At 37.3% G+C, this 14,770-nt stretch overlaps 1 protein-coding gene across 1 annotated transcript in view; it reads right to left on the bottom strand.

Annotated features, from left to right (window-relative positions):
• AQR (aquarius intron-binding spliceosomal factor) overlaps positions 1-14,264 on the bottom strand; it is a 120,996-nt gene extending 106,732 nt beyond the window's left edge. Inside the window, exons 1-4 of the mRNA XM_049898977.1 lie at positions 13,988-14,264; positions 11,480-11,536; positions 9,099-9,139; positions 2,504-2,539 (exon numbers count right to left, since the gene is read on the bottom strand). Of these exons, the coding sequence (XP_049754934.1) occupies positions 2,504-2,539; positions 9,099-9,139; positions 11,480-11,536; positions 13,988-14,062 (209 nt within the window). The 5' untranslated portion in view covers positions 14,063-14,264. The remainder of the gene's footprint in view (positions 1-2,503; positions 2,540-9,098; positions 9,140-11,479; positions 11,537-13,987) is intronic.
• Positions 14,265-14,770: the final 506 nt, after the last annotated feature.

Here is a 14,770-nt window from a genome sequence, read left to right as displayed (position 1 = left end):
CTCCTCACCAGTATCATTTTATATCTTATAGTCCAGTCTAATCTTTGTCTGAAGAGCTGGCTTCGGGAATGGTTTTAGTTTGGGGCTAACAGACAGTCCCGGGCCCATGTCTTCTGGGGCCCCTCCAGCCTCAGTCAGACCATTAAATCTGGTCCACTAGAATTTGAGTTCTGCATCCCACTTTTCTCCTGCTCCATCAGGGACTTCTCTGTTGTGTTCCCTGTCAGGGCAGTCACTGGTGGTACCCAGGCACCGTCTAGTTCTTCTGGCCTCAGGCTGATGGAGTCTCTGGTTTTTGCGGCCCTTTCTGTCTCTTGGGCTCATATTTTCCTTGTGTCTTTGGTGTTCTTCATTCTCCTTTGCTCCAGGTGGGTTGGGACCAATTGATGCATCTTAGATGGCTGCTTACTAGCTTTTAAGACCCCACATGCCACTCACCAAAGTGTGATGCAGAACACTTTCTTAATAAACTTTGTTAGGCCAATTGACCTAGATGTCCCCCGAAACCATGGTCTCCCAAACCCCGCCCCTGCTACTCTGTCCCTCGAAGTGTTTGGTTGTCTTCAGGATACTTCTTAGCTTTTGGTTTAGTCTAGTTGTGCTGACTTCCCCTGTATTGTGTGTTGTACTTCCCTTCAGCTAAAATAATTCTTGTCTACTAGTTAGTGAATACCCTCTCCCTCTCTTCCCACGCTCATAACCATCAAAGAATGTTTTCTTCTGTTGCCACAATTTTTAATAGTAATGTCTTATCTTGGTATTATCTGACTACACAGTGAAGCTCCAAACCTATTCTTACCATTTCTCTGTTGAGGAAACCGAAGGAGTAAAATTTAATGACTTGCTCAAGAGGACAGTTATGATTCTAACTCCAAACTATATCTCTTTCCTCCAAATTCAAGCATTTATTTAATAACTCCCTGACCTTTTTCAGGTAACTGTAGCAAATGTAATTTAGATAACACAACATCTCCCTCTAATGATTTTCATCAGCAGAAACCCTTTTTGTTCTCAGATTGCTCTCCTATACCCAACCACCTTCTCTTTGTCATCTCACTTTCCATCTAGCCATAGACCATCAATTATCTCTACTACAAACTTTAGACTAGTTATATCTGGAGGCTGACACAGAGAAAATGGCATTCCCAGGCAGAAATCACATAAAAGTTCCTGAAAAGTAAAAATCCATTTTTTCAGTTATTAAAGTCTTTCTCTGTCATTGATGCCTTCCATCTGTTCTGTTGCTTTCTCCTTCCCTTCTACAGTTCTTCTGGTTTCTGATATTTGCCAAGACTTTGAACTTTATCTCAATTTTTTATCAGTATCCTCTTGATTCTTATCTCTCTTCTTCAAAGAAGGCATGATATGGTAGAAAGTACATATTTGTTTAGGGGCCAAATAGGTCCAATTTCTAGCCTTAGTTTTCTCCTCTCTAAAATAAGGGAACACATTTTGGGATATTTTGAGTATTAAGTGAGATTGTGTATTTAAAGTATATAACACAGTTCTTTGGACACAGTAGACATTCAACTTACTGGTTACTTCATAACTATGAACTTTAATTTCCCCTTTTGTAGAAAGGATACAACCACCTACTTCATGCCATTTTTGTTAAGTTTAAATAAGTGTTATGTAGGGAGTAACAGTTAGTATAGAGGCTCTGGCTTTGATGAAGACCAGATCTCAAGACAGTGTGGAAAAGCTGAAAAATCATGTACTAGCCTCATTCCATTATCTTTTCTATTATTATAATTGAAAAGTGTACAATCAATTTGTCCTTCCTCTTTGAGTAATCTGCCTTTTGGGCATCAGACATAGGTATCCAAGATCTGCCAATTACTTAACTGTATTGTCTTGAGCAAATTACTTCCTCTCTCTGATCTCAGCTTCTTCTTCCACTAAATGGAGAGGATAATACTCTTCAGGGTTGCTGTGAGTGCTCTGTATGTAAAATGCCTAACAATGTGTCTAGCACAAAGCAAGTCTTCAATAAACAGTAAATGCTGCTATCATCCACAACAGCCCTGGCTTGTATTTTCAGTCTACTGGACATACCTAGCTTCATAATTGAAAAATAGCATATATATACTCTTCTGTTTCAGATATCTGTGTTGTCAGTGACTAGGTCAGAATAAGGCTACATGGGTAATCTCCAACTGACAATTTAGCTTAGCAGGGAAAAAATATATATATAGGTAAAGATTTCACTCCAATTTAATGCCACTGATCACTAGAGGATTCAAGTAAGAGTTTATAAATTGCTCTGCATGTGGTACTTTAACTGAGAAGCAACTTCAAATATAAGTTATACTGAAAACAAGGCATTATCTTTGAAAACGAAGGATATCATACACATGTTCCAAAATAAGCAATCACAAAAATATTAATCTTTACAAATTTAGCATTTTTTCTTAACTACTCTCAAAATTATTCAGAAAATATAGCTAAAAGTTAAATTACGTTGTCATCTTTACCTTCATCAAGGAAAAGGCTTTGAACTCACCTAAATTCCAGAAGCATTATCTTTCTGATGGCAAATCTAAAAATGTAAAAATAACAAAATTATTTTAATAGCTATTTCAGTTACTAATGCAAATGTATTTTGAAATCTTTTCTTTTAATATTAATTCACATATGAGACTAAGTATATTTTATTATCCACTGAAAATAAGCTAATTTTGCTTTTAATTTTTTTATGTTTCTATTTTGTTTCAGGGTGGTTTATTTTGTTTTTAAAAGTTGTCCAAGAATATTTACATAAGTGAAATCATATCCTACCCATGTAACAAACACAATCAGCGCCATTACCTACTGAGAAAGTGAACACATCGATTAATAAGCCAAAATAATTTAAATCAAAACACAAGCGTTCATCAATATTCATAATACAAGATCACAACTGTCAAAACCTAGCCTATTTCAACTTCTTAAGCACTGGCCAACATTTTTTCATTTAATATTCAAATGAAACATTCTGCTAAAGAGTCACGCTCTTCTAAAAACACCCAGGACATGCGTAATCTATATTGCAAATGTGAGAATCAGAACTTTTACATGGCTCTTAGTCTCAATATTGAACCGAAAATATGACAAAATTGTAAAGGAAATATAAGATATCCCACTTTATTATACTGTCTCCTTTAGTAGAAGTACTTTTACAAGAATGAACGATGCTATAGTCATGGGGTATCGTTCCAAAGGCAGGTTCAAATGTCCACTAATTTAGTTTTATCATTTTGAATATTTAAATGAAGTAGCCAGACCAGAACGTGGCCACTAGATAATGGTCTCCAGCTTTGAAAATTAAACACGTAGGCATTATAAATTTATAATACCCCAGGAAACAATTATCCTGTCAAAATTCTATTCCACTGATTTCTGATCTCTTAAATAGTTTCACGGAGAAAGCAATGTTACAAAACTTTAGTGATAATGAAATGAAGGTTTTTACTGTGCAAAAGCACAAAGATAGAACACTCCCAAGGTACTGGCCTCTACAGTCAGCCAGGCCACCGAGTGGATATGAAATCTTCAGTGACACGCCCTTTTATCTCCAGCTGTAGACATTTCATTTTAATTGCATGTTAACAACATTCACTCAATGTCCACTGTGTCCAGAATCGTTTAAAGGATCTTAAAACAAGCTTCTTTTTCCGAATACAGCACTACACTCCACAGGCTGCTAAGACAAAGGATGCATGGTTATTGGAAGCTGCTAGAATTTGTTTTGTTTCAATTCCTCAAATAAATCCAAAATACAGTGAAGCCTGTGAGAGCCAGAACTCAATAGGACTGCCTTGTTTTTCCAGATACCGCAAGTTTTCCACCTCTGACAGGGTACGATCTTACCACTTTTCTATCACTTGTTTTACAGGAAAATATTTGAGTTTTCTATCTCTGACACATTTCCACCTTAAATAGGTTGTAGCTTTTGCAGTTTTACTGTATTATTTCGACATGTAATAAAGTTTCAAAAATTGAGGTATCGTACATTCTTTTTTTGTATTCAGTCTCTTGTGTACTATCAGACAATTTGCAAGGCTGAGCAAAGTTTTTGTGACTAAAGAAATTATGGAAAAAAGGAATGGGTACTTTACCAGCAAAGCAATTCACAATGACAATAATTTCTCACCTAGGCTATTTCTGAACACTTTTTACTTTCCTCTTTTTGTGTTAAGGTTTTTTTCTAGTGGTATAAAGGAGAACTGCCTTTCAAATTTTACCTTCTCCACAAAGCCTGACCTCTCATCTTTGTTACCTTTTACAATACCTAGTTTTCCCTGTTTAAAACAACAATGATAAAAAAACAGGCCCTCAATAAATAACTGAAACAAAAATTAGATTAACATTAATTATTATAGCATTAATAAAAGAACAGTACCTTAGGAAATGAAGACTTTAAACAATACTTAAATTCCATATGCTTTCATATAGATAATTAATTTTCAGACACTGGTTCAATGTAGTTAACAGTTTTTCCAATTCCTGAGATTATATGAGAGTCTGTTATAGAAATTTTTACTAAATATGATTAATATCTTTTTTAAAAAGCTCTATTAGTCACAAAAAGGACTGCATAATGAAGGAGAGAAAACCTTGGCTCCTGAAAAAAAAGAACAGGATTCTAGTCTTGACTTGGTGTTAACCTGGCACAGGCTTTTCAACATTCTGGGACTAGGCTTCCTCACATAAAACAAAGAGGCAGACTGGTCAACTCTTTCTGGATGATTGGATAAGCGCAAAAATAAGTCAAGATAAAGGAACAACACTCTGAAAAACACTCAATGTCTCTTCTAACAATCTTGGTGGCATTCATTCATTACATTTGGAGTTTTATGCTTCTGCCAATGAACTCTGAGACAGGTACAGTGAATAGCTTAGCTAAAGGTATACATATAAAGATGAATGGTCTAGGGACTAGAAATCATGACAGAAGAACTTAAAGGTAAGTTTAAAATCTATAAGTGATAATAAAGACGACAAAAATATTTTGAAGGATTTCTGGATGGCTATTTTTTTAATTACCAATTGCTCAGTGCTTGCTTTGTGCCAGATACTGTGCCAAGGACTTAATATGTATTTCACAAAACCTCTGGAAGTTCAATAATTTATGTCCAATAAGCTGCATCTATTAACTGCATCATTAAACTGGACAAGAAAAAAGAGGGGGCATGCAAAGTGGAGTTCTACTGCTGCCATGATTGGCCCCTGCTTCTTCTCCTGAGATACGGTTATGTGAAAAACATAAGGTCTGGAGCTGGGGCTGCCTCCTTGCACCCACATTAAAAAAAAAAAAACAAAAACACAAAACCCGTTGCCATGAAATAATTCCAACTATAGCGACCCTACAAGACAGAGCAGAACTGCCCCATATGGCTTCTAAGGCGCACCTGGTGGATTTGAACTGCTGACCTTTTGGTTAGCAGCCATAGCTCTTAACCACTACACCACCAGGGTTTCCTGCAACCACATGGGAGAAGCAAAAAAAAATTTGCTGAGAAGTTGACAAAGGCCTGACAAACTTTTAAACTACTTCCAAATGCACTGTTAACAAAAACAACTAACAACAGTAAACAAAGGAAGCCAGCCACAAAAGAGGACATACTGGGTGATTCCATTTGAAGTTCAAAAACAAGCAAAACTATAGGACAGTGTCCATGTTTGCATATTTACATATATATGAAGACATTAAAGAAAAAAGGCAAGCAGGGACTTCTGGAACGCTGGCAGTGTTCTACTGCTTTTTTTTTTTAACCTGGGTGGTGGGTTCAGAGGTGTTTGCCTTATAATAATTCAAAAGGCGATACATTTCTGTTTTAAGTCCTTTTCTGAGTTATAAAAAACCCAGCGCCGCAATCCTTTTATTTCTCAGTTATATTTCAAAATAAAAGGATTAAAGCATTTTGAATAAAAATAAACACACTTTGGCAAAAGTAAACTGCTCTGTAAGAGCATCACTCTTCTCTTTTAGGCATAAAAACCACTTGGGTGAATCCATAACAGGAAATAACAATCATACCAAAATGTGCAGGCTAAGAGGTTCCTAGAGGGCAATGGACCCTGTCCTATTTAAGAATAAAGTACTGGATAAGAGCCAGAAAACCAGTCCCTGGGTGGCACAAACAGTTAAGCACTCGACTACTAGCTGAAAGGTTGGCGGTTCAAACCCACCCAAAGGAGCAGTAGATTCGAACTGCTGACCTTTTGGTTAGCAGATGAGCTCTAAACCAATGCACCACAGTGCTCTGACACACAGTAAGCACCCAACAATTATTATTTTTTACTATTTTAAAATCAAAACTGAGATTAAAATATTTAAGACAAGCTTGTCAAATCTGATAATGGCAAGGACAGCAAATATGAATCAATTATAAAACATGCTACACATTACATGGGTGACTGGGCAACATAATCTTCTAAGATTTGGACTAATTTTGAGATCCTAGAAGTGATCATTTATACCAGAAGAATATTAAGAACTGATTACTATATTCCCTGAAATGCCTCTGGAGAATCAGGGCTGAGGTGCAAAAAAGTATAATGTTACTAATACCTTAATGTATACTATTAAGACTGCCTTATGGTTATATACTTCCTATTTTGAGAGTCTTGAAATGAGTTAATAAATCTTACATCAAGCCATTCACCAATACCAAAGATGCCAGAAGCAGATAACTCTGCAAAACAGCTTCTTTACCCACTAGTCTAAAAAAAATGTAAATGACATTTTTAAGTACACACCACATTTTGTGTGTTATAGACGTGCATTAACCTTTGAGATTTGGGAGCAGATTGCAATCAGTTCACTTTTAAGTATTCAAAAATGTGTAAGGATGAGAAAATGGCTAAGAGTGCTGTGATAAATCTTGGTAAGCTGCCCAATGATGTTTAGTTTTTTCAGCAGTTGCAAATAATGTAACCAAGTCTACATCATTTTAAAAACACTGGCAACTTTAAGTTATTTTGTAATAAAAATTGTTTTTGAGGAAGAAATCTTAATAGCAAAGGTTTAAATGGAAAAAAACATAAAATAAGCAATTACAATCCTCTGGGAAAAAGCCTTCTGAAAAGAGACAGAGAAATAGTTCTGAAGATTCCTGGTGATTTTCAGATTAATACATCCTTAAGGAGCCCTGGTGGTTGGGTGGTTAAGCACTCAACTGCTAATCCCAAGGTCTGGGGTTTGAACCCACTGGCAGCTCTGCCTCGAATTTATCTGCTCGCTCATCTTTAGTTGTATCTCCTCAGGGAATTTCATCAGCACCCACCCTCAGACCAACTAGTCATATGTTCTATACCTGCTCAGATGTTATCTCTTCCGAGAGGACTTGCCTGATCATCGTATCTAAAACAGTAGCCTTTGTTGCCATCCCCTAATCATACTTTATTTAAATTCACAGCACTTAGTCCCCCTCTTACATCATATCTCTGTTTTTTGTCTGCCTCCCCCCAACAGAATATAAGCTCCATGAGGGTAGGGACTTTATCTGCTGTGATCACTGTTGCACCGTTAGCATCTACATGGTGGCTGATGGAGCCCAGTCCTCTCTTCTGAGTGCTATATCCAGATACCCAACTACTTAATTACTTAGCTTTCAACATATCCCAAAGTGAACTAATGATCTACCCCAATTCCACCCAGCAACAATAGCAAAAATCGGTAATGGCACAACTGATCATCCAATCAGGGAGCCATCACCCAGAAACTTAAGCCAGAAACTTTGGGGTCATCCTTAACTCCTCTGATTTCCTAATCTACCACATTCATCCATCGAGTCTCCTCACTTCTACCTCTCTCAAACCTGGCAGCTCCTCTCCATCTCAACTCTCCACACTAGTTCAAGCCACCATCATCCTGAACCTGATCACTACAATACTTGCTCAACTAAATTCCTGCCTCTTGTCATCCTCCAAACTCTCTTTTTAAAATACTACCATCATGCTTATAACAATTCACTGGCTTAATACTACTCTTCAAATAAAGAACAAAATCCTTAACATGGCCTTTGGCCCAACCTACCTTTACAGGCTTATGAATTAATCATTAAAACAAAACAAAATAAATAACTAGTCTCCCATATTGACACTGCCATTGACTTGCCTTCACAATATTTAACAGGAGAATCTAACGCAGAAAAATTATCAAATCTGAGATTTGACAGTCTGTAACAATCATAACATAAATGTTTCTATTTCACATTAAAACATTTAGTCATTTACAAGAAGTCAGGAGGGGACAGGAAAGCTGGTAATAGGGAACCCAAGGTTGAGAAGGAGAGAGTGTTGACATGTCGTGGGCTCGGCAACCCATGTCACAAAGCAATATATGTACTAACTGTTTAACGAGAAGCTAGTGTGTTCTGTAAACCTTCATCTAAAGTACAATGAAAAAAAAAGTAGTCATTTAGCCTATAAAATATTCACTTGATATACGTGTCTACAGGTGAAGATATGAAAATATGTTCAAGATACACTGTAAAATTAAAAAAAAAAAAGCATGATGCAGTATGGTATGTGTAGTATAAACCCTCTGGTGTTTTAAAAAAACAGAGGAAGGAGAGGAAGAGGAGGGTGGTGAGGAACAGACATATACCTAGCTAAACCAATCGGGATTAAGGAAAACTTAATCCCTTCTGTCTTTTTGTTCAAAACGAAGTTTTATTATTTATTTGATTTTATGACTTCATATACATTTTATATGTCATATATAAAATGTTTTATTATTTTATATTTCGTTCCTTGTTATTATGCATATCTTACTTTTATATTTTTTAAAACAATCTTTTAAAAAAGATTTACCAGGAAATTGTAAGAATATTAGCACTGGCTAAGTTGAAATAAGCATTCCCTTCAAAACCCAAAATATCCTATAGGATTTAATTCCTTTAGTCTGAGCCAATAATCAGAAGGCAAAGAAATAACTTCTGACTCTTCAGCACCTAGATATAAACTTTTTCTAGCCACCATCTCCTGATAACCAACTGAAAAAAAAAAGAAGAAAAAAGCATTCCAAGTTATAAACACATTAAGTTTAGAAGTTCATACAAATTCCATTTTGGTCCAGCCCTAATCCCAACATAAGACAAATGTGTTCCTACCTTGATTTGACAATTTCTTTTTCATATATATCTTCAATGACCTGTTACCAAAAATATAAAAATACTTTAATATCTCTAACAAATTTTTTTAGACCCTAAATTTATAGTTTTTAATACCTGAGATTACAGAAAATATTCTGGTTTAAGAAAGCTATCAAAAATTACTGCTACTGAAACAATACCAAAGACTTACATATACATATAGTCAAAAAAAAAAAACCAAACCCAGTACCGTTGTTGTCGATTCCGACTCATAGCGACCCTACAGGACAGAGTAGAACTGCCCCACAGGGTTACCAAGAAGCGCCTGGTGGATTCGAACTGCCGACCCTTTGGTTTGCAGCCGTAGCACTTAACCACTACGCCACCAGGGTTTTCACATATACATACATATATATATATATAAAACCCCATGACAGTGCTCAAAATGTTAATAGAAAACAAGAGCAGAAAATGACAAAATACATATCTACATAAAAACAGAATCTTAAAAATCATTAAAATGATATGTTTATAACAGTTTTAAAGAAAATAAAAAATTCACAAGATCAGAGTATTTTTAAAAACTTAATTTTAAAGTGTATAGCTGTCATCAGACTCTACCTGAAAGTCACAGTAACGTGCTTTCAAAAGCAAGACAGACAGTAAAATTAAAGTATGAAGACATAATAGAAGAAAATACTAGTCATTACATCCTGTTATCCAAATGAATATGATAAAGCCACAGAACTTCCACTCATTTGAGTTAAGACAGGCAGGATGGTGTAATACTTAAGAATTCAGGTTCTGGAGTTGGAAACCTGGTTCAAACCATCCACTTCCAGTGCTGCTGGCTAGAAACTTCGGACAAATGCCTGATCTCTCAAAGGCTCAGTTTCCCAATCCACAAAATGGATCTAATAATACACACTAACCCACATGCATAACACAATATATCTAAAGAATTTAGTACAAGGCCTAACACATAATAAGCCTTCAAAATAGTATCAGCAGTAGAAGTAATAGTAGTACTAGTGATAATAAAAACCAAACCCATTGCTGTTGAGTCGATTTTGACTCATAGCAACATGACAGGACCGAGTAGAACGGTCCCATAGCATTTCCGGGGAGTGGGTGGTGGATTCGAACTGCTGACCTTTTGGTTATCAGCCTAGCTCTTAACCACTGTGCCACCAGGGTAGTAATTTAAAAAGTCTACTGTAAAATTATGAAGTGCTTTAACACATCATATTATTATTTTATGGTATAGAGTAATATCTTTTAACTGCTCAAAGTGTATTTCTCAAATAAATGTGGGTGGTAGCAGGAGAAGATAAGGCAAGCAAGTCTGATTCAATCTAGATAAAATTTTCTGTCATTGCTTTTCTTTTTATCAAAAATTAAACTAAATAATAAAATGAAGGGCATAACTAAAACCCATTGATGTCGAGCCTTTCTGACTCATAGTGACCCTACAGGACAGGGTAGAACTGCCCCATGGGGTTTCCAAGGCTATAATCTTTATGCAAGCAGACTGCCACATCTTTCTCTTGTGAAGTGGTTGGTGGGTTCAAACTGCTGCCCTTTCAGTTAGTGGCCAAGTGCTTAACCACTCTGCTATCAGCACTCCTTAATGAAGGGCATGGTTCTCTTTAAATACCAACCCATAATAAGGTTCTTCTCAACAGTCATACATAGCTTCATCTAGAATTATCACTAGTAGTACTACTAAAATCATCTGGATATGAGTTTAATCTGTAAAAACCTCACCCTGATTAGGTTTAATTCAATCTAATAGTGCCATTGGGCTGTTTTGTTATTCATGAAAAATGATCCAACAAACATAAACAGCATATAATAAGACAGAGTAACCCTGCTGATAATTGAGAATAATGTATACCATGTTCATGAATATTCTCTTAATGAATAATAAAATGGGATTAACTGGCAAAAGGAAAATAAATGAAATATTCAAGCTTAAATATTGGAAGAACTTTTCGGTTAAGAATCTCACTTTTACCAAAGGTGCCAAAAGCATCACAAATCAATTCAAATGAACTGTCAAAAACTTGTATCAAAATTTCTGTATATTTATAAAGACTTTCATACATGGTCAATTTTAACAATGATAAAGTATAATAATAAGACTCTATTAGAGAAAAACGGTTAAATAAATTATATACACGTCTGTTTAAAAAGCTGAAAGGAAATACAACAAAATGATAGTAGAGATTATCTCCAGGGGGTAATTTTTATTTTCTAACATGAATTACTATTAGTTTGATAATCAGAAAGCTGTATTTTAAAAAAATTATGAAAAGCTTTTTTACATTAACCCTTAAAAAAAAAGATAAAAAAGGCATACCTGTTCAAAAAGTATGTTGCAAGCAAAAAATACTTACTTTTATATCAAAAGGTGATTTTTTCTTGATGTGAGGAGCCCAGTATTTACATGCCAACTGCAAAGTAAAGAGTATAAACCATAAATCGTAGATCCATACCACTGAAGAGCTGGAAGACCAAGACCATTTAGTGACAAGCTGTTTCTAAAGTCATGCTACTGGCGTTGAAGACAGACCAATTCTTCCTTCTGGGGGTATGGAAGGGGCATGCAAGCTATTTAGCTCCTTGGCCCCAATCAACTAAATGCCAATGGTACTTCGCACTCCCCCCCTCCCCTCCACACACAATGTGATAAAAACAAAATATATTTTTCCAAACACTCCTAGGAAAGCAGTATGGCCTGGTTAATAATAACAAAGTCAAATATCCTCAGCCTCATGCTAGGGAAACCAAGGTCAAGAAGATTAAGTAAACTACCCAAGATTATAGGTAACAGTTGAGCCAGTATTAAAAACCAGACCCAGAATCTTCATGAATGTTGATGTGTAAAACAACGAACCTTTAAATGATTAGTGTACACACCCTCAAACATACATAAAACCCCCCCAAAAATTGTAGTCTATCAACTGGTTACTACAAAGAATACAGGAGTTAGTATGTTATATTTCATCAGATTAGGTTTTACCTGGAAATTGTGAATGTTAAATACATATACACAATATCACCAGATGCTTAGACAGACTGTACAATACTTAAGAAACAACACGGCTTTGTTGATTTTTTTTTTTTTTAACTAAATCATCTCTTAAAAAATAGAAAACCGGCAAGTACAAAGATTCATTAGTATATTTATGAAAAGGTGAATCTTCATAGTATCTGGCACACTAGAGGCATTCAAATAATATTTGATGCATGGATGGATGGATAAACCAAAAAAACTAAACCCACTGCCGATTCCAACTCATAGCGACCCTACAGGACAGAGTAGAACTGTCTCATAGGGTTTCCAAGTCTATAAATTTTTATGGAAGCAGACTGCCATGTCTTTTTCCTTCGGAGCAGCTAGTGAGTTCGAACCACCAATCTTTCATTTTGCAGCCAAGCACTTAACCACTGTGCCACCAGGGATCTTTGGATGGAGGAATGAATTAATGAAGTAAAGAAAAAATGTTACCTTTTCTGTGAGGTTTTTCTCAACCTTACTTGGTGGTAATAATCACTTTTCCATTCTCTTCATTTTGTAAATAACTATTATAGACATCTTTCCGTATTATAATTATTTAATTGCTTATCTATCTTTGCTGCCCACTGAATTGGAACATGTAAGAGGTGGGACGAATGTCTTGTTTGCTTCTATAGCTCAGCATCTAACACAGTAAACACACTTAAATAGCCTCCCAAGAGTTAGGACAGTTGACACTAAGAAAAAGTTTCTCAAAAATATTATAGTAATTGACCACTTTTTTTTTTATCACACCTTCCCAAATTGCCAATCACTCTCCAACCCAAGAGAAAATCCTCGCCCCGCCCTCCATTTTTCTGTGGTGTCTGCCCCCATAAGCATCACACAAACTCAGTCATCTTCTCCTTACATCATACCCTTAACTGAACTGAGTCTGATGTGTTGTCATGGATTCAAGGACTTCCAAATAAATATGTAGGTTCTGTCTTATGATCCAAACCACTTACTGTATATCGCCATTTGGCTGATGATCTGGTAAACATTTATTAAGGACCTACCATGTCCTCTTTTTTCTCCTTGAGTTTCTTCTTCTCCTTGGAGTCTAACCTCTCAAATATCGTTTAACCTGTGACCTCTCAAACATCTCTATCTCTAGGAATACACTGCCTTCCTTCACACTCCCTAGTCTCATGTAGAGCAGAAACTCTTTCCATTCCTCACTTAGTACAGCTATGACAGCACAGATTTTCCAACTAAACTTTACTGAAGACAAAAGGGAAAGATACAGCAGCACAAAAAGCCATCTGTCAGCTTGTCTTACTGTGGTGGCTTACCTGTTGCTACGATGCTGGAAGCTATGCCCAACGCAATGCAGTAAACAGGTTCCAAATAAATGTTTTCAGGCGGCAAAATTAGTCTGTTCACAGAGTAATCTATTTGCAGTAGGTGTCTTGTCAGATTCTTGTCACTTCCCTCAAAAACCTAGGTTACTCGACCGCCAGAAAAATAACTATTCTTCCCTCAAGAGACAGTCCAGGATCACCTTAGTCTTTATGCCAATTCCAGGTAGACTGGGGTGTTCCTTCTCTGAACGCCCTGCTCCTGCGACCAACTCCAGCAGAGCCAGTCTCACACAGTAGTTCTATTTTCCTGTGCCTGTCTTCCTTAGGCAGTGAATTCCTTAAAAGCAGGGTGGTTTCTTTCACTACGGTATCCCCAGCATCTACCACAGTGGCCGATGCTCAGAAAAGACTTAAATCAATGAAACGATAAGCAAATACCTCCTGGGTGCTCTCAGTTCCGAGAAGAACGCCAGTCTTACCCCCAGACCTCGGGGACTCGCCCCTTCATCCCCTCACATACAATAAACTCGCCCAGAACTCACCTGGGTCACGAACTCCGCGTTAATTTGGGACACGGTAGGAGCCACGATTTTCTTGGGCTGCGCAGGGGTCGCCATGGCAGCACACGCCCTCCGTTCTGGTGAAAACGAAAGAACCGCTCCGGGCAGCGGTGAGCCCCGTGTACGTCCCCTAAGCGGCGTCAGCACCTGCTTCACCAGCGTTGCAGGACCCCGCCTGCCCGAATACTCCCCGCTCTCAGGATGCCACAGGGAATTGGGACAACAGCCCCTGAGCTCCCCCGGAAGAGGAACGGAACGAGGCCGGAAGCCCTGCAGACCTCGAGTCTGAGCTAGAGGGACAGTGACTTCGACCTCCCCCGCTCCCGCCCCCTAATGGGCAGAAGAGAGAGGACATCCAGGCGGCCGGATTGAGGTTGCAGGGGGTAAGGGCCACCTTGGTGTCTACTCTCTTCTGCCAACCAAGGGGTGGGTTGCTCCTTATTAGTGAGTGGGTGGAATTGAGGTTTTATTCAACCCTAATGAGAGCTGTAGTGGAAAAAACATAGACTGGGCATCTGGGGGCTTGCATCTTATAGCTCTGTGGAGGCATAAATTGACATACAATAAACTGCAAATATTTAGAGTAAAATCTGATACGTTTTGACATATACATACATCCATGAAACCATTATCACAGTCAAGATAATGAACATATCCACCCCCCCTAAAAGTCTCCTCATACCCCTTTGCAATCCTCCCTTTCACCACTCCCACGAACCCATTCCTGGGCAACCACTAATCTGCTTTCTGTCCTTATGGATGTAT

Source organism: Elephas maximus, chromosome 10, assembly GCF_024166365.1.
Source record: "Elephas maximus indicus isolate mEleMax1 chromosome 10, mEleMax1 primary haplotype, whole genome shotgun sequence".
Lineage (NCBI taxonomy): Eukaryota > Metazoa > Chordata > Mammalia > Proboscidea > Elephantidae > Elephas > Elephas maximus.
This window is presented reverse-complemented; position numbering and strand designations above follow the sequence as displayed.